Source organism: Cotesia glomerata, linkage group LG4 (assembly GCF_020080835.1).
Source record: "Cotesia glomerata isolate CgM1 linkage group LG4, MPM_Cglom_v2.3, whole genome shotgun sequence".
Classification (NCBI taxonomy): Eukaryota; Metazoa; Arthropoda; class Insecta; order Hymenoptera; family Braconidae; genus Cotesia; species Cotesia glomerata.
Window position 1 is genome coordinate 591,711 of NC_058161.1, and position 24,539 is coordinate 616,249.

The following is a 24,539-nucleotide window of genomic DNA, read 5'->3' on the forward strand; positions in this document are numbered from 1 at the left end:
ATTATATATATATGTATATATGAAAAATGCATGTGGGTACTCAAATGAACGCTCTTGATGAGTGTAACATCGAGATGAGCTTATATCCTTAAAAACGTCAATATTTAAGAAAGTACAGTGAAATTTAACAAAAGTCATTATTTAATAAAGCAAAATTTATTTATAATTTCAAAATAAAGAATAAAATTCTCTTTAAAATGATTACCCACAAGTCTATATTCAATAATTACAAAAATTATCTTCTCATATGTGAAGTAAGTAAGGACATGTTACATACATAATATGTGATCTAGACTTGACATATGTCTAAAAAATCTTGTGAGTACTCATTTTTCATGAAATTTTCCATAGAATCTGAAAAGATCTATCATAAAAATATTTTTAGCAATCGCCTGCTGGCAAACGGACGATATTTTATATATATTTATGAACTACACCCTCGTTCTTAAATATTAAATAAAAAATTGGGTAAGAAAAACAATTTGGTGAAAATAAGGCAAGCGGAGCCGAGGGCGATGCCATATGCCGAGTCTGAGGCTGTGGCTGAGGGAGATATATAGATACAGAGGGACTTATGCAGGAGCACCAGCCCGTAGGTAATTACAAGGGATGTTCTCTTCTCTTCATCTCTTCTACTCTTCTTCTCTTCTCTGTGTTATGTTGTAGCGAGCGGTGGAGGGGGACCAAAATTTTCGGGAGTGGGAAATAGAGGGCGAACGTATATAAGAGCCTCGAGCACGACTAAGGTCACAGTTGATTTACTATTTTCGAGGGCTCGCTACAATTTTTACCTCCAATTTGGATTACTGTTCTGTGTTTATTATTTAAAACTTGAAAAGTCGTCAAAAGTGACTAGAATAAAGAGAAAAATGAATTTACTGGTGTCGTTTATCAGTTTGGTGTATTTTGTGACGGTGGTGCAGAGCTTCGACCTCGGTCCTCTGCTCAGGATAGCGCACTGCAGGATCCAGTGCATCAAGGAGCACAGCATAGATGGTACTTGCGATTGGTACTCTAATCGCAGCGAAACACTCTGCAGCGAAGTGAGTAATTGTTGTTGTTGTTAATGGATAAGTTTTCCCGCGCTCCACTTTCCAGACAATTACCTTCGAGCTCCGCGAACACTTCATTTTCCATTTCATTCCATAAAGTTTGTAAGTGTATCGTTTTATGATCGTGCAACTACTAATTAAAGGGTCAAAGTTTAAAAAATTAGTTCTCATTTTTTTAAAATTACTTCAAAAAATTTTCAATAATTTTTTTTTTTAATGAAAATTAAAAGTTTTGGTCTTTAAATTAATTGTCATAAAAATTAGACAATTTTTTTAATTATAAAAAAATTGAATAGAATTTTAATAAAAAGAAAAAAAAAAATTTAATTATGAATTGAACTTACACAAAAAAGAAAAAAATCCTAAAAGCAGAAAAATAATTTTTTATTTAGAGTATATTTATACCCGAGTCATTACTGCGTTATTTTTTAAGCCTACGCGTTATTTATTTATTTTTTTTTTTTTTCTTTTTTTGAATCGTGACAATTTCCATTTGACAGGCCGTGATTTATTCCAGTTGTTAAACGGCACCCCGGGCCGGGTCCTATTCCGAATCCCCGTTAAATTTAGACAAGACAAAACTTAACAGTCACCATATATACATACATATATAACTACACCATAGCCCATGACATTTATCACTCCAACTGCTGTGAATATACTATGTTGTTATTATTATTAATTTCAATTTTGGTATAATTGTTTACTCATGGGTAAATTGAATTGTTCATTGAAATTCAATTGTTGATTCAGGAGTTATACAATAATATAGATAGTTACGATTCGATAAATAAATTTATAAATTGGTCTATATGTATAGATTTGGTAGAATTGGGTAACAAGTAACGTTTTTTGTTACCACCCTTGTATGAACAGATAATATTTTATTTATTTGGTAATAATATTCAAATTTTTGTAAAATATTAATAACTAGCAATATTGCAGTCACTATGTGACTGCCGTGACTTGTGAACTATAAATAAATAAAATTTAGCTTTATTGAATAATGACTTTTGTTAAATTGCACTGTACTTTCTTAACTATTGACGTATTTGAAGATATAAGATCATCCCGATGTTACACTCATTGAGACCTTTCATTTGAGTACCCACTTACATTTTTCATATATTTTTCATATATACATATATATAATATATATAAATATATGAAATATTGATGTGGGTACTCAAATGAAAGGTCTCGATGAGTGTAACATCAGGATGAGCTTATATCTTTAAAAATGTCAATAGCTCACGAGATACAAGGTCATTTCTCAATTATGTGTCTAGAGACCTTTGCAATGACACTAAATTTCACTAAAAAAACCGATTTTATCATATGAAAATCCCGGCCACAAAATTTTTCTTATTCTCTTAATAATAATAGATAATAACATAAAAATTTTTTAAGTTATTAATATTGCTATTTTTTTCAAATTAAAAAAATCAAGAATAATAATAATATATTGTAATGGTGGATGTAAAAAGGGTCGAGGATAAATTTCAATGGGTAATTTTGTATACTGCGTGGGCCATACTGCGTATGGTCTTCTTTCTTTTGTTACAAAGATTTTTTTGTTGATCGAATCGATCCTAAATTAATGGACACCCTTATATTATTCATATATAGGACAGCCGTAAATGAGCAATAGTTGGTGTGGGGAGTAGAGGGAGTAGGACTCTCCCCGTTGCTTTCACGAATGTGTGTTAACCTTAACAATAAGGGATTTTATTTTTATGTGCGTGAGATAATCGGGGCTCCCCATCTGGATCTCTGATTCATTGTCGTAAGCCCCAACATATATATAGAGTGACATTTGTACATTTCGACGTGAGTTATATCCAATCACATTTATTTTAAATAAATAACTACTATTTGTTATCTAATATTAATGAAATCACATAAATTTCCGAAAATTAAATTTATTTTATGGTATCACTAATTGAAATCAAAAGAAAGTTATTTAAATTACGTTACATTAAAATTTTTGATAAAATATTAGAGATAAAAAAACGTGATAAGATTTAATGCTTTAAAAAAATTATTTCGAATTTTTAATTTTTTATCGTAAAATAAAATTGAATTTTAAAAAAATGATGATAATTTTTTCTAATACATAATTAAAAATTTTTTTATAACTTCCGCAAAGAAAAGAAACATCACATAGATTTCCGGAGTAAGTTAATATCAGAGCTACCTTGTCATTAGTGTCCGAGTTCCCCGAAGATCAGACCGTGATGGCGGTACAGCAATCAAAGATACAATAAAAAAAGTAAAATAAGGTGACTAGTTTTGTTGGAAGCGTAGAATAAGAAGTAAATACGAGGAAAGACAACGGCGACCGGCTAATGTAGGATGTACACCTTAAAATAAGAGTAGTAGAACAGGTTGGAGCTAATTCCCTCTGCTCTATCTGCTTTCCGACAGATCCTAAGAGTATGAGAGACCCTTCGCTTTATTCCTTTAGTCCTTCGGTGGTTAAGAACCTAAACTATACCAGGACCACTACACGCATATCGACCCCGTAACCGAACCCAGTTAAATCGGTCTACTCGATTCAACAGACGGGTTAGCTTGATGCTTTTTATTCTAAAACTTTCGCTCTTTTTTTGACCCCCGGCCGGTATGCTCATTTTCACTTTTTTATTTATTTTTACCTTCTTTATTTGTACTTCTTACATTTTTTTTTATCAATAATAATAAAAATAATAAGAACAAATTAAAAATTGAATAGTTTTATAAGACAAAAAAATTTTTAGTTTTTATTTTTAAAATTATTATTATATTAGAAAATTTAATTTCCTTAAAGAAAGATCTTTTATAATTTTTTCCAATATTTTAGCCACAAAAAGCATTTTCAGCTTTAAAAACGGCTAATAGTTCAAAAATTCATTTATTTTTTTGCATAACCCCTATAACTTCCACAATTTTGAAGAGAATCTAATGAAACTGAAGAGACTTTATTTTCAAGTAATTAAAAGTGTCATGTTTCAATTAAAACAAAATCGGTCAATTAATTTCAAAATGGCGGGCATTAAGAACTTTAAAAACGGCTAATAGTTCAAAAATTCATTTATTTTTTTGCATGACCTCTATAACTTCTACAATTTTGAAGAAACTTTAATAAAACTGAAGAGACTTTCTTTTCAAGTAATTAAAAGTGTCATTTTTCAATTAAAATAAAATCGGCCGATTAATTTCAAAATGGCGGGCATTAATCATTTTTGAAAACTAAAACAATTGATTTTTTTTTGGCGTAAAATCATCTAAATCCTTTCCGAATTCTTTTACCCCCTCATAATTCTTCTTAATATTTATTTATTTATTTATTTATTCGATGAATATTAACATTATTATTGTTTTCAGTGCTGGCAAAACTGCGAAACCCTTGAGACACAGTGGGATACCACGAAATTCATTTGCGAAGGAGAGGAGTATCTTCGTGTGAGTATTTAACAATATTATTTATTTTTTTATCAAACATTATAAGCTCTTATTATTTTTTCTCGCGGAAAAAGAATAAAAAAAGTATCATAAGAATCGAGAATAAGAATACGAGAGAGAGTAAGAGGGAATAAGACAAAGAGGAAGAGGATGGAGGAGTTATAGCCGTGTTTGTTTTGAGAGATGCGACTCATTTGCCTGGGAGTTTTATATATGTCTACCAGTATCTCGTTAGTCGATCTAACCAACTCTTTTGAATTATTTTTATCGCCGGGATAAATTCAATAAACTCGCCTTTTTATCTCATTATTATTCAATTGTCGTGATCGTTAAATAAATAAAGAAACTTTAGATCTTTTCCCCTTAAACCCAACATTTAGATGTAGTTCTAGTAATTTTTAAAAACTGGAAAATTATTTTTAATTTCGTCTCTGTCAACGCTTTGACTAGAATAAATAAAATTAAAGCTTGAGAATTAATATTTCAAACACCGAAACTTTGAAATTTATTTAGGAAATAATTTTTGACTAACAAAAATGATTTGTCATTTTACTTTTTCGGTTTGTGCATTTTAAAATATAATCCTTAATATTATTATTATAAGGGATTTTTTGTTATTTCTTAACAAGGGTTCTTTTTAAATAGTTATTTTTCAATTTACGACACGCTAATCCTTACAAAAATTCACTGTAATTATTTTTTTAAGTATTTATTAAAAAAATTTCAATAATAACTCCTAAAATAATTTAATAAAACATTCTAATCATAAAAATAACTGTTTTAAATATAATAAACTAGCAACCTTGCAGTCACCATGTGACTGTCGTGATTAGTGAACTTATAGTTATAAATAAATAAAAGTTTGCTTTATTAAATAAGAAATATTGTTAAATTGCTCTGTACTTTTTTAAATATTGATGTTTTTAAATATATAAGCTCATTTTGATGTTACACTCATCAAGAGCTTTCATTTGAGTACCCACATGCATTTTTGTATATTTTTCATATATACATATATATAATATATATAAATATATGAAAAATTGATGTGGGTACTTAAATGAAAGGTCTTGATAAGTGTAACATCGGGGTGAGCTTATATTTTTTAAAATGTCAATAATTCACGAGATACAAGCTCAGTTCTTAATTATTGACATTTTTAAAGATATAAGCTCATCCCGATATTAAACTCATCAAGAGCTTTCATTTGAGTACCCACATGCATTATTGATATATTTTTAATATATACATATATATTATATATAATATATATAAATATATGAAAAATTGATGTGGATACTTAAATGAAAGGTCTTGACGAGTGTAACATCAGAATGAGCTTATATTTTTAAAAATTTCAATAGTTCACAAGATACAAGCTCAGTTCTTAAATATTGACATTTTTAAAGATATAAGCTCATCCCGATGTTAAACTCATCAAGACCTTTCATTTGAGTACCCACATACATTTTTGATATATTTTTCATATATACATACATGTAATATATATATGTAAATATATGAAATATTGATGTGGGTACTTAAATGAAAGGTCGTGATGAGTGTAACATCAGGATGAGTTTATATCTTTAAAAACGTCAATAGTTCACAAGATAAAGACAATTTTGCTTATTCTCTTAATAATATAGATAATTTCTTTAATAAAAAACTAAAATTGAAAATTTATTAAAAAAAAAACTCTATTTAGAGGTTTAATAAAATAAACATTACTCAATTTGTTGGTGAACAATCCAGCCTAAATCCCAAGCAATGAGTGCCCTCGTGAATTAAGAACGTAATAGTGAAGAAATAGCCAAAAAAATAAGAAATAAAACCGAGATCTGATGGCGCGAAGCCGAAGAACGTATATAGTAAAAAAAAAAAAAAAAAAAAGGGAATAATGAAATTCGTCTCGGGCTTGGCAGGTTAGGTCCTCATGTTCTCAGCCGGGATGTTCGGTCTAGCATGAAAATTAGCAGGTAGTAAGGTCTGGGTCCTGAATTAGAGTTGGAGGCGGCTATCCGAGCTCTCATGCTTTTTTTCCATTGGATTTTTCTCTCCGATTTAACAATAGCTGTAAATGGTAACTATACAGCCACTTTTTCTGATCTGTGGGTCCTTTTACTCCATATTTTTTACCACTCGAAACTAACCCGGAACAAAGACGTTAGAGTGACTATTATACGGTCAGACTAAAACTCGTACTCGGTGCACATTATATTATGCTTTAAGCTGTAAGAAGTTTTTCCCGCGCTACGGGGCGTCTCTAAATTTCTGTGGTCTGTTCTCAACTACGGAGATGAGGATGAGGTAATATAAGTGTTCTCGCATCTTCAAGCTGGGCTCGGATAATCGGAACTGGCGAACTAGAACCAGAACCAGAATCCTACGTGATGTGATGGGCGTCGAAATTCCGAAGGAAATTAGTCAGACCCGATATATTTTAACCGGTAAATTATTTATCGATGCTCCGTTCGGAATTTTAAAATCCAGAAGCTGTGTTGCGACCTTCGAAGGCAGAAACTAATTGAAAATTTTTCCGGATCTTCAGTATAAATCTATTAGTTATTATTAGTTATAAAGTTTCTTGGCGATATTTTGCAGGAAGAAAATTTGCGGATTTTTAATCAATTTATTTTGATTTGATATGTTATATATTCTGACACATCGTGGAGTATATATGTGGCATGGTATACATTAGTCTGAGCATAAGATCGTTAATTAGTTAAAATGGCCCGGAACGACCATTATTTTAAACATGAATCGCCTCCGGCAATCGAGACCTTGAGGAACCTTAAATCTTTTATTATTTTTTATTTATTGCTCTGTTATTTTTTGTAAGTCCTGGTCCCGGTTCTTTACTTTTAATCAACCGTAATATACAATAGAGTACTGAGATTATTTTTATAAACATTCCAGGGAGTTTATTATAATAATGATGATTGCGAGAGGTTTATTTCACCGGGTTAAAAATTATACCATTATTTTTATTTTATATTTAATAGAAGTAATAAATTGTTTTGAGAGATTTTTCATTAAATTTAAGTAGAAATTTTTAATTTGAGCTTTTAATATGATAAAATGATTTTTTTATTACTTGATTATAAATATATAAAATTTTGCTTAATTAACAATGACTTTTGTTAAATTGCACTGTATTTTCTTAACTATTGAAATTTTTAAAGATATAAGCTCACCCTGACGTTATACTCATCAAGAGCTTTCATTTGAGTACCCACATGCAGTTTTGATATATTTTTCATATATACATATATATATATATAATATATATAAATATATAAAATATATGAAAAATTGATGTGGGTACTCAAATGAAAGCTCTCGATGAGTATAATCTCAGAATGAGCTTATATTTTAAAAAATGTCAATAGTTCACAAGATACAAGCTCAGTTTCTTAATTATTGACATTTTTCAAGATATAAACTCATTTCGATGTTACACTCATCAAGAGCTTTCATTTGAGTACCCACATGCATTTTTGATATATTTTTCATATATACATATATATATAATACATATAAATATATGAAATATATGAAAAATTGATGTGGGTACTCAAATGAAAGCTCTCGATGAGTATAACCTCAAAATGAGCTTATATTTTAAAAAATGTCATTATTTCTAAAGATACAAGGTCATTCCTAAATTATGTAGCTAGAGATAGAGTATTTTAAAATGCAGCCTCAATATTAATCCTAAATAATTTATTTTTCCAGTGCCCAGCATGCCAGACAGCGTGCAACTACCGTAAAACCCGAACAGAAGAAGAGTACTTACCATCAAGCCTCCCAGCGCCGTCTCGCGGACCAGTCCGAGCTAGTGCCAATGAAGTCGCCATCTTCCTGCGGCAAGTGGGTCCCCCTAGCGTCAACGGCGGCTGGAAAGAGTCCGGCTTCTTCTCAGGAAACCGAGTTCCCTCTCTCCGCCAAGACACCTGGCTGATCGTCGTCTCCGAGGAGACCATCAGGCACTACAGCTGGCAAGAGTGGATCCCCACCCTGGAGTCCCTCAAGGAAGGTCCCTTTGTCGAGGCCAGCCTCTCCTGGTTCGACGTCAACGAGCAGCTCCGCAAGCAGCGAGACGTAGAGCAGAAGCGCTTCAACGACCGAGTTAGGCAGTTTTATTTGGAGAAATATGGCGAGAAGGTCCTGGTGGAGTGGCGCTCCAGTCAGGACACTCCGATCCCGGAGAAGGTCTTCCGCAGGTTCTTCTTCAGGAGGCGCTCTGACGAAAACACCCAGCCGCCTTTTCTGGAGCACCAGGTCCGTCAGAGCCCTCTGGAGAATTATAATCGAGATGATGATGATGATGATGATGATAATCAAGAGACCTATGTTGTCTCCTGGATGCCAGAAACTGGAGGCCTGATGGGCAACCAGGTCGTTGATACCAAGTTCGCCCAGATTTCTCTCCTCCCAGGGACCAAGTATCTCGTCAGAATTGCCTCCAATGACGGCCCGGGAAGCTTCCCCATTGAAATAGACACCAGGTCCAGCTCCGTCGATGTCTGGAAGGTAAAAAAAAAAAATGATGAGGATTTACTACCCTGGGCGTTTCTCGCAGCCATTGTTGCGGCGCTGGCCATCATTGTTGTCATTGCCGGTGTGACAATCTTCAGACTGTCAAGGACGCCCAAAGTTGTTCCTGATGAAGAGATTGTCTGAAGAAATTTTAAATAAATTTTCTCAGGGAGATTTATACTTGTACAGTTTATTATTGTAAATAGTTGAGGAGGTTATGTATGTATTTGCTCAATCAAGAGACAAAGACTGGCTGTTTTAATAGCTAAGAGTTCCTGTATTTATTTGTAAATAATTAACCAAATATCTTTATGTAATTGTAAATATTGACAATGTAAATTTATTATGTATAGTTATTATTAAATTTATGATTATTAAATTGTGGTATTTTATTTAAAACCTTTTTAGGTTAAAAATATTTGAATATATAGAATAACATTTAATAGTAAAAAAAATTCCAAATTTTATTTAAATACATTTTTATGAATAATATTTCATTAATTGCATTAAATTTTATTGTTAAAATTAACTATAATTAAACAAATGATTACAAAAATGTGTAATTTTTTATGAAGCTGATTGCAACGCCTTAAAGCCGACGGAAAATACTAACACTTTATTTTTACTACTCCCCTTAATTTTTTAAAAGTTTCACAAAAACATTTTTTTAATATCAAAACAGTAAAAACTAATTATTAATAATTAATTTTCTACATTCATTATTTTTTACCTTTCTAATAATATATTAAATAATCTATATTAATAATAATAAAGTTAGCCGAGATTTTTAATTTTTTTATTTTACTTAGTTTATTAAATTATAACTAAAAAATATTTTTAAAAAATTGCACTTATAGTTTTTGAAGTTTTTAACAGGTGAAAAAAATTTTTTTTTATTTTTTTGTAATATAATTCTTTAATAAAAAAAAAAAAAAAATCATAAAATTTTTTAGATGTCGACTAATTTAATTTTTATTCTATATTAATATTTTCTTCCTAAATGCCTTAAAAATTCGTATCCAAAGTTATAAATTTAAGTTTTTTAATATTTCTTGCATAATATATCCCTAATTTGCCATTTGGCCAATCAGCTTCAGGATAAATAAACAATCTATCAATCCTTCTAATTGCTTAATTAAGCTCCTTTCGCAAAACTAGAGCATAAAGAGGCACCATTCGCATTTAAATGAGCTGGGAGCGAAAGAACAAACAAAATATGATACACGAGTGTCATAAAGGCTTGTTAGCAGTCAATTATACACTTAGATATATAAATACATAAATATATATGACAGAGTGCATAAGGAAGGAACGTAAGTGTGCCTTGACCTCGATGCGGTCCCGTTATCCGTGGCCGTGGACTCTTAGCTTCAGTCTTGAGCAAGGAGTCGAGTGAAGATGATACTTGTCCTCTTGTGTCTATTGCCTTTGTTCGGTGGTTCTAATTTGGTGGTCGCACCTGGCTACTCTTCCCCGGGAATTTTCCTGGTGGCCACTGCAGGACTCGGTGCTCTGCCCAGCGGATTCGCTGCCGGTCCCAGGTGAGCTTCCACAATTCAGTAATATTAACAAATCCTTGCTTCAAAAAGATATTAATATTCTGGACAACTTGCACTTGGTGATCAATAGATACGTTCCCAAATGGAAGAAGCAGGCCTGCGAGATCCCGGCTGCCCAGCATCCTGGTTCCCATTACGTCTGCGATGAAGCGGGTGAAGTTAAATGTCTTCCAGGTAAAAAATTATTTCTACCTTTTATTATTTTTATTATGTTCGGGCTCTACTCGCGGGTCGATTTTACTCGAGGTACTATAATTATCTGATGGCTAAGGATGGACCGGGGACCTATGCGATGTTCCGCTCTGTCGAAAGGGCTGCGATCCGCTTCAGGGCTACTGCCGAAGACCTGGAGAGTGTCGATGCAAGCTGGGCTTCTATGGAGAATTATGCGACAAGTGTGTCGCTCTTCCGGGTTGCCAGCACGGTAGGTAAGTATTTTTTTTTTTTTTTTTATTATAATATTTATTTAATATAAATAAATATAATGAAAATTAAGTTAGCCGACATCTAAAAACTTTCAGAAATTTTTTTATTGAAAAATTATTACAAAAAGAAGAAAATAAAAAATTTCACTTGTAAAAAACTTGAAAAACTATCAGTGCAATTTTTGAAAAATATTTTTTAATTTTTATTTAATAAATAAAAAATAATTAAAAAATTGAAAATGTCAGCTAACTTTAGTATTATTATATATAATATTTAAACAATATAAATAAATATAATATTTATTTAATATGAACAAATATTATTATACAATTATTATTGAAATAATTTTTTTTAAAGTTTAAATTTTTTAATTTTTAATATATTGAAATAAATTTTTTATAAATATTATTGTAAAGTTTTTTTGATAAATTATGATGTAGAAAGTGTAAAATAAGAAATTATTATTGCTACGTTTAATTATAAATAAAATTAATTACTAAAATTAATTTTCACACGACAATTTTAATAAATTTCTAAAAAAATAATTAATTTAAAAAAAATGGAATTTAATAAAATAAATAAATAATTCAATCAATTATAAATCACCGGCAAATTTTTTAGACTATTAATATAAAAAATCTAAGCTCTTTCAATATAAAAAAATTCGTATGAAATTTAATCCCGAATTTCGCATAAATTAATTAAAAAAAATAAAATTTAGGCACTGTCAGACGTGTCACTCTTTATAGAATAATTAATAATTTAATATCAATAACAGGAGATTAAATCCACAAGATAGATCTCTGTCGGAGCATTAAAACTATTAAACTTAAACCCAGTGTGTGATATGTGCGGCATTGACCTTAACCAGAGGTGATCAACCTCAGTTTCTCTTACTGTCGGTACTGTATTCCATTACTCGGGCACACACACATATGACAGGATGACGTTTTGCTACCTAACGGAACCATCAACGTTTACCTCTTAAAATAACGCAAACTCGACTGTTATTAATCATTAATGCGTCAAGTCGCTTTACTTTCTTTGTAATAAGTTAGAATTTGAAGTGATTGATCCAGATGCGATAGCAAATTTAGCCGACATTAATTAATATTTTATCAATTGAATTAGAAATAAAAAAATAGTTATAAAAAATTTTCTAAAGTTCAATTTTTTTAATAAAAAATTATTTAAATGCAGGTGCAACGTAAGCTTCGAATGCGCTTGTGACCCAGGCTGGAAAGGATTATTCTGCTCGGAGCCGATCTGCGACGCAGATTGTCATCCTAGCCAAGGATACTGCGAGAAGCCCGGAGAATGCAGATGCAGGCTCGGATGGCAGGGCCACAAGTGCAAGCAATGCTCAGTTTTGCCAGGTTGCGTCCACGGAACCTGCCAAGGACCTCTCGAGTGTCGTTGCAAGCCCGGCTGGACCGGAATCGTTTGCCAGACCCGTAAGTTTATCATTTTATTAATAAAAAGTCATTTTTATTTATTTATTGCCGGAATTTTGAGGAAAAATGAATTTTTCCAGCGATCTGCGCTCCGGGATGCAGCAGAGAAAATGGAGGATGTCGCAGGCCCGGGACCTGCAGATGTCGCGTCGGGTGGACTGGACAGAACTGCACTGAGTGCGTTCCCTACCCTGGGTGTGTTAATGGCGGCTGCAAGAGACCTTGGGAGTGCAGGTGCCAGCCAGGGTGGACTGGAGACCTTTGTGATGAGAAACTTACGTTCTGCGATGATCATCCTGATATTTGTCAGAATAATGCGACTTGCGTTAGTATGACCAAGGAAGATGGTAATTTTAGGTAATTATTTTTTTTTAATTAAAAAATTAATTTTAATAATAATTAATGGATAAAAAATATTATTTAAAATTGTTAAATTGTTATTTTAATAATTAATTTAGGATATTTTTATTTTAATACTATAATTTACAATTTATATTGCAAAAATTCATTTTAGTTTTATTAATAATTTATTTTTTTTATATCCAGGGATAAAAAAATGTCAATGATTTTTAATTAATTAAAATTTACTTTAGAAAAATTTTATTTAAAAAAAAATTTCGGAGTAAATCTTTCACTTTTTTTATATTGAATAAAAAATAAAAAATGTTTATTTGTGTTTAAAAAGAAAAAAAAAATTTTAATTAATAAAATTTTGATAGTTAAAAAAAAGATTGCATCAATAATTTTTTAAAATACTAATTAATAAAATTAATTTTCAATTTTAGATGCATCTGCCCAATAGGATTCACTGGCCGAAAGTGCCAAATTCAAACCGTGGAACCAGCGGCCGATCTAATGCCCCCGATTCCCGAAACGGCAACGATGCCGATGAATTCTACAGAAATTCCACCCGAACTTTCAACGACTGCCTCCAAAAATCAAACCACAGTGTCTATGGTGAATTCCCACCAAGGACACTGGGATGACGAGGTCACTGAGAAAGTCCAAGGGACCACTATTGAGCCGCTTGGTCCAATAATGGTCACAGATCCTTCGACCGTCGAACCGGCAGCGACTGCTGGTAAATGGCCTATTGAACTCGATGATGATTCAATTATCGACAGCGATATTGATAATGAAGCTTAATAGTTATTTCAACAAACAATTTATTTATTTTATTTTATAATAATTAATTATTATTATTTATTGTTATTATTTATTATTTTTGTACTTAGGTATAAATAAATCGCAGATTATATGTGAATTTAGAAAACGATTTTGATTTATTTTTTTTTATCATTTTTTTTCAGTTAAAATAATATCATTTTCATCGATATAAGTTTATAAGTATAAATATAAATATAATAGATATATATATATATATTTATATATATATATATATATATATATATATATATATATATATATATATAAATATAATAGATATATATATATATATTTATATATTTCTGTATGTAGTCTACTTATTTTTTCAATGTGTTCTACATTTCTGAGCATTCGGTTTATGAATACTTAGATTTTATTTCCGTTCTTTCTATGAGATGTATTACATATATTTTTTAAACGTAATCAATCTTTAAAATGCTGCATATTCCTTGGACTGTCCAAATTTAATTTGATTGGACTGGTTTTAGATAAACATTCTTGAAAAATAGTAGTAGTCTTTTCAATTATCGGAGGCGATAACTTCGGGGAACGAACGACTTAATAATAAAAAAATTGATGAAATATTAGTACAATCATTATTAATTAAAAATAGACAAACAATTCAACAACTCTACAGAACTACATAACTATTAAAAATCCTACAAATAAATAAAAGGTAATTTTTTAATTATATTTACCTCGTGTGTAATTTCAGTTGATAGTTCCATCGCTCTACTTAATTTTAAATAAATTAGTTACTATTCAGTTCAGAAGTTCAGTTACTAATAAAACTCCAAATAATATTAATACTCGGAGTACCTGGCAAATTTTAAAAATTTCAGTAGAGTAGGGAAAAAGAGCAATTGTCCCGTCTTTTATCACATATTTAATCACTTCTGATAGTAATAGTAAAAATCAACGAGGGTATTTAAATTCGACTTGGATAGTAAAGAAAATCGTATTAGAAATTATAAAAATAAAAGAACTCGTTTCTTCCTTTATCTGCTGTTGACAACATCTACTGTTGTTTATTAAAAATTAGTCTTCCAGAAATTGGGGAAGATTTACCAGAATTTAATACCTTCTCAGTCGAGCATGCCATGACCGCTGTAGACAAATCAAACCACGTACATTTTTGATATATTTTTTATATAATATATATAAATATATAAAATATATGAAAAATTCATGTGGGTACTCAAATAAAAGATCTCGATGAGTGTAACATCGGGATGAGCTTATATCTTCAAAAACATCAATAGTTAAGGAAGTAACAGGACATTTTAACAAATATCTTGTGAACTATTGAGATTTTCAAAAATATAAGCTCATCCCGATGTTACACTCATCAAGACCTTTCATTTGAGTACCCACATCAATTTTTCGTATATTTTATATGTTTATATATATTGTATATATGTATATATGAAAAATATATCAAAAATACATGTGAGTACTTAAATGAAAGCTCTTGATGAGTTTAACATCAGGATGAGCTTATATCTTTAAAAACATCAATAATTAAGAAAATACAGTGCAATTTAACAAAAGTCATTATTCAATAAAGCAAATTTTTTTTATTTAAGTTCACAAATCACGGCAGTCACATAATAATAACAATAAATTTTTAACTCAAGATGGTTATTATTATTATATATTATTAAAATTTTTAAATTGATAACAATAATAATAATAATTAAAAATAGATTTAAAATTGATATAATTATCTGAATTAATTACCCATAAAAATTGGGTTTGTAATAACTTATTATTAAATACTAGATAATAATAATAAAAAAAAGGTAATAAATAAAAGTAAGAGCTCAACCCGGAGCCAATTTAGGTGGAATAGGAAGAGGAAGTATTGGAGCAACCCGATAGAATAAAACTGATAATACCGCTGTCAGTACAATGTTCAACACGTGGGTGTGTCACTCCAGATTACGCCGGACTACAATCACGTTTTGTAATAAAAATCATAAATATCACGGTGACTGACGACTAAATAATTCCAAATAAAATTCTTTTCCTCCAATTTAAAATTTATAAATCGCGGTCACTGATGATACGATTAAAAAAAGACGCAATATTTTTTAGCCTTGCGCTTACATTACTAATAAATAGGTCCTCTGATTTCCCAACAGCAAGATTGACATTTAAAATAATTTTAATTAAACAATTCGAGGATCCAGGGGTAATAAAAGTTGACAAACGGCCGAGTCTAAAGTTTTGCCGGCGCAAAATATGATAAGACAAATTATGTTTGGATAAGGATCGCCGTGTTACGTAATGGAGCAGTTACGTGGGCCAGGTAATGGTTAATAGTCATAGTACTTAACAGTAACAGCCCAGCAATGAAATAGGAGTCAGAGACTCTGGACTGACTCTGCTTAAACCGCATGCATGTGCAGTGTAGTGACTCGTGTTCATTCGAGCGTTACTTGCCCATTTTTTGTTTGTAACTAGGATATATCCCGAGTCTCTTGTCTTATAAGTTACAAGTAGTAAGGTCCCAGCTTACATTATTATTATTATTATTATTGTATTATATATTGCATACTTTTTATTTGTATCGTGTATCTGCGGTATTTAATTGGTATAAAAAGGATCGGTTGAACCGCAACTATTAAAATCCCAATTATTTTCTGTATTAATTTTAATAGACTAAAAATTCACTCGTGACTTTGCATGCCCAGCTCTCAGGCGAATTAGTCATAGTCCGGTTTTGACTTTTAGATTAATAATTCATGTTGTTTTGGATTTAGAATTTTGCTTGTAGAATTTAATTTTAATAGTTTTTAAAATAATAATTAGAAAAATTTTTCGTTATTTATTAATTAATTAACAGCAACTATAAATAAATAAAATTTTGGTTCATTAAATGAAGATTTTTGTTAAATTGCACTGTATTTTCTTAAATATTAATGTTCTTAAAAATATAAGCTCATCTTGATGTTACACTCATCAAGAGCTTTCATTTGAGTACCCACATCAATTTTTCATATATTTTTCATATATACATATATATAATATATATTTCGAAGATATAAGCTCATCCCGATGTTACACTCATCAAGAGCTTTCATTTGAATACCCACATGACATTTTTTATATATTTTTCATATATACATATATATATAATATGTATAAATATATAAAATATATGAAAAATTGATGTGGGTACTCAAATGAAAGGTCTCGGTGAGAGTAGTGTCAGGGTGAGCTTATATCTTTAAAAATGTCAATAGTTCACAAGATACAAAGTAATTTCTTAATTGTTTTTATTAAATTGCACTGTACTTTCTTAAATATTGACATTATTAAAAATACAAGCTCATCTCGATGTTACACTTATCAAGAGCTATCGTTTGAGTACCCACATACATTTTCATATATTTTTCATATATACATATATATAAATATATGAAATATATGAAAAATTGATGTGGGTACTCAAATGAAAGCTCTCGATGGATGTAACACGGAGATGAGCTTATATCTTTAAAAATATCAATAATTCACAAGATACAAGGTCATTTCTTAATTATAAAAATTATAAAAACCCATTTTATCATATAAATACACTGGCCACAAAATTTTTCTTATTTTTTCAATAATATAGATTAAAATAAACATAAAAAATTGAGAAGGAATTTCTTTTTAATAAAAACAAAAAACAAGATAAAAATATTTTTTTTTAAATAAAAAAATAAAAAAATTAAAATTTTCAAAAAAAGTAATAATAATTAACGTCATACTTTTGCTATTATAATTTTTTTTCTAAAAATAATTTCCCAACAATTATACAATATTAATTAATCGTCTGTACCTCACAATTTTATTACCATTACCAACTTATCCGGACAATTAAACGGACTAATAACAGCAATAAAAAGCACACAAGTAAAGTACCTGAGAATAGCATCGACGACGTTTGTTATACAATTATTAGAGCATAAAGACTCGATCAGAAGTCGTAGTGTTAAATATCCATGACTCCTAAACAAAAACAAAGACAAACGGTGGCATCACCTGGTACAAGAGGGTACAACCTCCCTTTCCCTTGATTAAGGATCTCAAATCTGAATATCTAATTGACCGTAGGATGTAGAGCGAAACGACACAGATTCTCGGGCAACATCGCTATTATTTATCCTCGTAATATATTTATACTTTCAGCAAACTATAATATAATATAATATAATACTACCACGGTGTGTTATTACGTCAGACGGCTGTTAAACACGCACTCGACGCATTAATGCGGTGCTATTAAGTAACCAGGCTTTATAGTCCGACAATATATAAATCTGAATTTTATTATCAGCTTCATTTTCTAATCCTTTTATTTTCTATTGAAAAATTTCGCGTCTTCTCTAATTCTAAATATTAAATTATTAAATTACACCGATTATAAATGCCGCTAAACAAGTTAATGCCTCTTATCTCCCGGTAATGATTTATGCTAATTGTCAGTCACTCACCAGTAAAGCCGATTCATTAATTCCCGTCCGTCTACTCTCAACCCGTTATCAAGTTATCATTATCATTAAAAACTACTTTTATATTTTATAAGTAAATTACATAACAGCCGATTTTTAAAAAATATCTCAAGGTCTCTGTCTCAGACTTGAAGCCGTTAGACAGGGTGAATTTTTTCACTGCCACCCGCAATATAAACTCATATCAGCTAATATGATAATTACAAGACCAACTACAAAGTAATGCAAGTCTATGACCTATCGCAAGTCTCGGTCACGGCCGCTCAATTGTTAACAACCTTGCTATTGTTCGGATTAACGGTTTCTCGCGTACTCATTCTTTGTTTATCGTACATCGAGTTTTTATTACCCTTTCGTAAATTTTCCGACTAACTTATCATTTTTTTTTTACTAAAAAAAAAAAAAAAATTCTTTCTTCTTTTTTTTTTAATATTTAAATTAATGAGATTTATTTTTTTTTTTTACTGTTAATAAATAATTTTTTTATGTCACATTATTTGATTAATATTTATTAAATGCTAATTAATTTATTTATTGAATTATATTTATGCGGATAAAAAATTAAATTAATCGAAGCGACAAAATTTGGAGCAAGATTATTTTTAAGAATTTTTTGTCTTTAATAAAGTGTAAATAATGTTGAAAAAAAAATTTAATTAAATTAAGAACAATAATTAAAAATTTTTTAAAGTTAAAAAATATTTTTTAATTATTAATTAATAACTGTTAATGAATAATTGTTAATAATTATTAATTAATATTTTTTAACTATTAATTAATATTAATAAATATATCAATAGAAAAAAAGAATATATTTTAAATAAAAATAAAAAATTCTAAAGAAAATTTAATAATTTTTATTTTTATTAAACAAAAAAATGTTTTAATATTAAATAAAAAATATTAATTCTTAACAAATAATTTTTAAACCTAAATTATTTAATAAATATTGATTAATAATTGTTAATATTGAAAAAAAAAAACTACAAATTGAGTATAAAAATAACAATTCTCAATAAAATTAACTTTTGCAATCGGAAATCCTGCGAGAGGTGCCGAGAGGTCCAGATTAATAATTATTAACCACCTGAGCAATTATTTCTAATAAAATCCACCATTTTCCTTGGTGCAATATATTCCCAACAAACTCCGACAAAATGATTTCCTGTGTAGCTATTTTATTTATCTCAGGCTGAGATCCATCTAATTATAAAATATTCAGCTAACTAACCCGACAAAGTCTATATAATAGTATCAATATACCTTTGCCGGTCCCCAGGATAATCTTTCAGCGGTTTCACATCACTTCAGGATTCTCAAGTGTCTTTAGTTATAGCTATACTTGCACCAATGCATCTATATTTACAACAATTACATTCGATCTTGCGTCTCTGTTCTCTTTCACTCGGTTCTTTCACTTGCGTAATAATGAGACCGGTTAATGTTCATTCTCATGCGTGTTTATTGCTGAAACCCTCGAAATTTTTTCCAAGGGCTGAATTACCATCTACCGATTTATAATCAAAATTTCCGCAAAACATGCAGCGCATCCTGAATTATTCCGCATTCCGCATTCAAATTTTATTATTCACGTCCGTTCATCATAAATATTATTTGACGATTTTACTGTTAATTACTCGGGTCTTTTCTGAATCGTGAGAATAAATTGAAGCTTAGAACAGATCACGCATGTATTCGATTCAATTGTATTTATTTATTTATATCGGAGATTAAATCCTAACTTGACCCGCGGATTCGTGAGAACAGATCCGCATTAGTGTTATATTAGGGCGCACCCTAGTCTGGTTCTTTGGTTAGAATATTTATATTCTTTATGATAATAATATTGAAGGTAGACACGTTTTAATAAAAAAAAATCTAATTAGATTGATGAAGGTGTCTTAATTTATTCAGAAATTATTTTTTAATTTATTAAGCATAACCTTTCAATAATTAATTTTTTCAAGAGTAATAAATACTTGATTATCAGTAAAAGGATATTTATACCTCTTTTTAAATAGTTAATTAATTGTATTAAAACAAATATTTTTTAATAAAGCCAATTTGACATATAATTCGATGGAAAAATTGGCTTTTAAAAATTTTTATTAATTTTATTAAAATATTAAATTATTAAAATTTTTTTATCTAGTCAAATTTTGAGATTATGAAAATTTTCTAAATTTTTGCACACACTTTTTTATTCAAGAGTCTAAATAAATGTTAATTAATAATTATTAAATATTAATAACTATTTCTAAAAATTAAAATTTTAAAAAAAGTAAACTTAAAAAATGTTTAACCAAGAAAAAATTTTGCATAAATTTGAAAATATTCCAAAAATTCAAGACCGTAAAAATAAAAAAAAAAAAAAATCAGAAATATTCAACAAACTATTTCTCAACAAATATTTGCGATTTCAGTAACAAATTTATGACTGATAGAAATCAGTCATAAAGTTTTAAAAGTTAACTAGCATACAAAATTAAAATAAAATTAGCTATTGCATTAAATATTGAAAGAAAGTTAGAGTAATAAAATGATAAATCGAAAATTCCTTTGGTAGGTGATTAATTAACACAAAGAATGGCTTCAGAATGAATTAAGTACTCTAAATAAATAAGTATAAAAAGCGAAGAATATAAACTATTCCCAACAGAAACGTATCGCGACGGATTTACATACAGAGAAACGATCATTATAAGTTCATGAGTTATACAACGACTCGACTGTCGCTTGACGGTACATATGTGAGCGTATAAAGTATATATAAATGTATTATGCATTATTATACAAGAATACAAAGTAAAGATAAAGGTAGAGCAACAGATCGCGAATCGCGAATCGCTGGTGGTATGTGTATTAGGTAAATGCGTGTAAGGTAAGTAGGTGTGGCGTCAGAATAGAAGGAACTTGGACTCCCGGGGCCCGAGGGGGGTGGTATGGCCAAATGAAAGTGAATTCCCTATATAAAGGGTTGTTTCAGCGAATATCCTCAGAACAGACTTAACTGAACTAGTAAATAGTGCTTGGTCGACATGAAGGTCTTGGTAGGTCTCTTTGCGAACAATTACTCTATTAATTTATCGAGTTTGTAATTTTCTTAATTCTTTTTTAGATTTTCTTGATGCTCGTCGCTGCGGTCGTCGCAGAAGAAGAGAAGGCCCCCAAAAAGCGCGGTCTTTTTGGCCTCGGCTACGGCTACGGCGACTACGGTCACGGTTTAGACCACGGATACTACGGACACGATTTGGGACACCATGAACATCACACCGTACATGTCAAAGCTGTTCCAGTTCCATACCCGGTTCCAAAACCATACCCAGTTCATGTGGACCGTCCCTACCCCGTCAAGGTAAGAATTTTTGGAACTTTTTTAATTGTGGGTTTAATATTGCAGATTCGGAAAAATTGTAAAAGACTTTTTTTAGGAAATTTAATCTCCTAGACTGAAAAAAAAATTAACTTGAGTCAAGAGAAAAATTCTTGAACCAAGAATATAATTTTGAAGAGAGTAATTGTCTTGAATCAAGTAAAATTTACTTAAATCAAGAAAAATTTCCTTAAATCAAGAATTTTTCTACTCAAATCGAGAATATTAAGTTCTTCAAAATTCTATACTTGATTCAAGAACATTTTTTTTTTGTGTACAAAAAAAAGTCTTATTGAAAATTTCGTAGCTTTACGGAAAAAATAAAAATCGAAAAATTACAATATAAATAGTAATAAGTGTCCCATCGTTATCAAAACTAGAAAAATTACAGTTCGAAATAACATTTTTCTAAATTCAAGCTTAAAATATTAATTTTCAGAGATTTCAATGTACACTGTTAATATTACAATCTATAATGTAATTCTTACAAAATCTGTAATAATTACAATCTCAAACTTTAATTTTTACAGTTTTCATCACGGAGCGCCACTATATATTATATAATGTAATTTTTCTATTTTTCTTTATTCTGTGTCTGATTATTTGCTCACAATTTGAAGTTAAAGGAAGAAAGTGGAAAATTGGACGATTTGAATTTTAGGAAAAATTATTTCTAGAAAATTTGAGGTCAAATTGTGGGTTAAATATTGGAGTTATGGGGAAATTGCTAGACTTTTTTTTAGGAAATTTAATTCTAAATAAAAAAGGTCTGATTTACTTGCTGACAATTTGTACTTTTAGGATTAAATTGTAAAATTTTATTAAACTATTTTTCAGGTCCCAGTAGACCGACCTTACCCAGTACCAGTTAAGGTTCCAGTTCCCCAGCCGTACCCAGTGATCAAGACCAAGACGGTTCATGTCCCAGTCGACAGACCCTACCCAGTACCAGTTAAGGTTCCAGTACCTGCGCCCTACCCCGTAAAGGTAATTATATTTATTATTTATTTTTTATAATTATCAATTTAAACTGTGATTAATGATTATAATTAAATTAATTGTCGAAAATAGGTACCTGAACCCCATCCAGTACCAGTAGCCGTCCCACACCCAGTTTACATCAAAGAAAAGGTCCCAGTTTACGTCCACGGACACGGACACGACTACGGACACGGTTTCGAGCACGGTTACGGACACCTTTACTAAACCATGATGCATAAAAATCAACAAACTTAAATCTCAATTCATTCCTACAGTATTTTTCAAATAAATATTAATTGTAATGATAATTATTAATTATTAATGATAAATAATATCTGACACCAAATCATCGAAATGAAAGCATCATTCATTATTAATATTGTGAAAATGCAAGACACTAGCTTTGAGCTCGCAGTGTAATACAATAGCAAATTGATCAATAAATTTATTAATGTTTTCTTAATAAAATTATACGCTTTTATTGCTCCCATCACTAAGGATTATTAAATAAATAAATAAATAAATAAAGTATATTGTAACTCTGAATGGATTGCGAAAGCTTTAGCTTTGTGGGTTCTCTATTTACCGGGATAGACTTTAACTTTACTTATTAATCGTGGGAAAACGAATGTACTGTTTCGTCACTCAATTGCATATACATACAATGTAAATTCTAAATGTACTTACATGTATCTAGTTTCATTTTTTTATTATTTATGTATGCGACAAAAGGGCGCGCTATGTTATTTTATTTTATCTTAGATCTTTGACATAAATTTTACAAAATAATAATAATAATAATAATAATTTTCATATCATTCTCACCAATTGTCTATTTATGATGATAAGTATTTAGGCTGCATTCAAAAATGCTCTATATCTAGATACATAATTAAGAAATGTCCTTGTATCTTGTGAACTATTGACATTTTTAAAGATATAAACTCATTTTGATGTTACACTCATTGATACCTTTCATTTGAGTACCCACATCAATTTTTCATATATTTTATATATTTATATATTTTACAAATATTCTATATGTAAAATATATAAAAAATTCCATGTGGGTACTCAAATGAAAGGTATCAATGAGTGTAACATCAAAATGAGTTTGTATCTTAAAAAATGTCAATAATTAAGAAATGACCTTGTATCTTTTGAACTATTGACATTTTTTAAAATATAAGCTCATCCTGAGATTATACTCATCGAGACCTTTCATTTGAGTACCCACATCAATTTTTCATATATTTTATATATTGATATATTTTAAAAATATCATATATATATATATATATATATATATAAATTATATAAAAAATGCCATGTGGGTACGCAAATGAAAGGTCTCGATGAGTGTAACATCAAAATGAGTTTATATTTTAAAAAATGTCAATAATTAAGAAATGACCTTGTATCTTGTGAACTATTGACATTTTTAAAGATATAAGCTCATCCCGATGTTACACTCATCGAGACCTTTCATTTGAGTACCCACATCAATTTTTCGTATATTTTATATATTTATATATATTACATATATGTATGTATGAAAAATATATAAAAAATGCATGTGGGTACTCAAATGAAAGCTCTTGATGAGTGTAACATCGGGATGAGCTTATATCTTTAAAAATGTCATTATTTAAGAAAGTACAGTGCAATTTAACAAAAGTCATTATTTAATAAAGCAAAATTCTACTTATTTTTTGGAATAGTAATAATAATAATTGAGGAGTAAAAAATTATGAAAAAACACTAAAAGTATTTCCAAAAAATAAAAACAATAATTATCATAATAAAAATAAATGAATAAATAAAGCTTGAGTAAGTAAATGTACAAAATAAAGATTCAAATGAATAAGCCCGAGAACGGTCATAAAATAAAGAGATAAAATGAATGAGATACATTAGCATTTATAATGGACTACGAATCACATGTGGTAAAAACATACCCAATTAACGAAGTTATAATCGGATTGTGTACTTAGATAAACATAGTAATAGTTAATAGTACTTAGTACATACAAAGATGT

The 24,539-nt window shown here is 29.7% G+C and overlaps 3 protein-coding genes and 1 long non-coding RNA gene across 4 annotated transcripts; 3 read left to right on the forward strand and 1 right to left on the reverse strand.

Moving 5' to 3' along the window:
- Positions 1–737: 737 nt before the first annotated feature.
- On the forward strand, positions 738–9,376 carry LOC123263157. The gene is made up of 3 exons (XM_044725703.1): positions 738–1,043; positions 4,419–4,496; positions 8,235–9,376. Exons 1-3 carry the CDS (start codon positions 870–872, stop codon positions 9,180–9,182), a joined length of 1,200 nt encoding a protein of 399 aa, XP_044581638.1. The 5' UTR covers positions 738–869; the 3' UTR covers positions 9,183–9,376.
- A 1,023-nt stretch (positions 9,377–10,399) lies between these two features.
- LOC123263156 (delta-like protein 4) lies at positions 10,400–13,648 on the forward strand. The gene is made up of 6 exons (XM_044725702.1): positions 10,400–10,579; positions 10,668–10,771; positions 10,869–11,025; positions 12,224–12,477; positions 12,558–12,834; positions 13,263–13,648. Exons 1-6 carry the CDS (start codon positions 10,437–10,439, stop codon positions 13,621–13,623), a joined length of 1,296 nt encoding a protein of 431 aa, XP_044581637.1. The 5' UTR covers positions 10,400–10,436; the 3' UTR covers positions 13,624–13,648.
- A 7,472-nt stretch (positions 13,649–21,120) lies between these two features.
- On the forward strand, positions 21,121–22,968 carry LOC123263159 (uncharacterized protein DDB_G0272724-like). Its single transcript, XM_044725707.1, has 4 exons — positions 21,121–21,196; positions 21,265–21,501; positions 22,357–22,506; positions 22,591–22,968. The coding sequence occupies exons 1-4, from the start codon at positions 21,185–21,187 to the stop codon at positions 22,723–22,725; spliced, it is 534 nt and encodes a 177-aa protein (XP_044581642.1). The 5' UTR covers positions 21,121–21,184; the 3' UTR covers positions 22,726–22,968.
- Positions 21,360–22,347, reverse strand: LOC123263166. The gene is made up of 2 exons (XR_006509110.1): positions 22,253–22,347; positions 21,360–21,567 (listed from the first exon to the last, which is right to left on the reverse strand). It is a non-coding gene; the product is annotated as an uncharacterized LOC123263166 (long non-coding RNA).
- Positions 22,969–24,539: the final 1,571 nt, after the last annotated feature.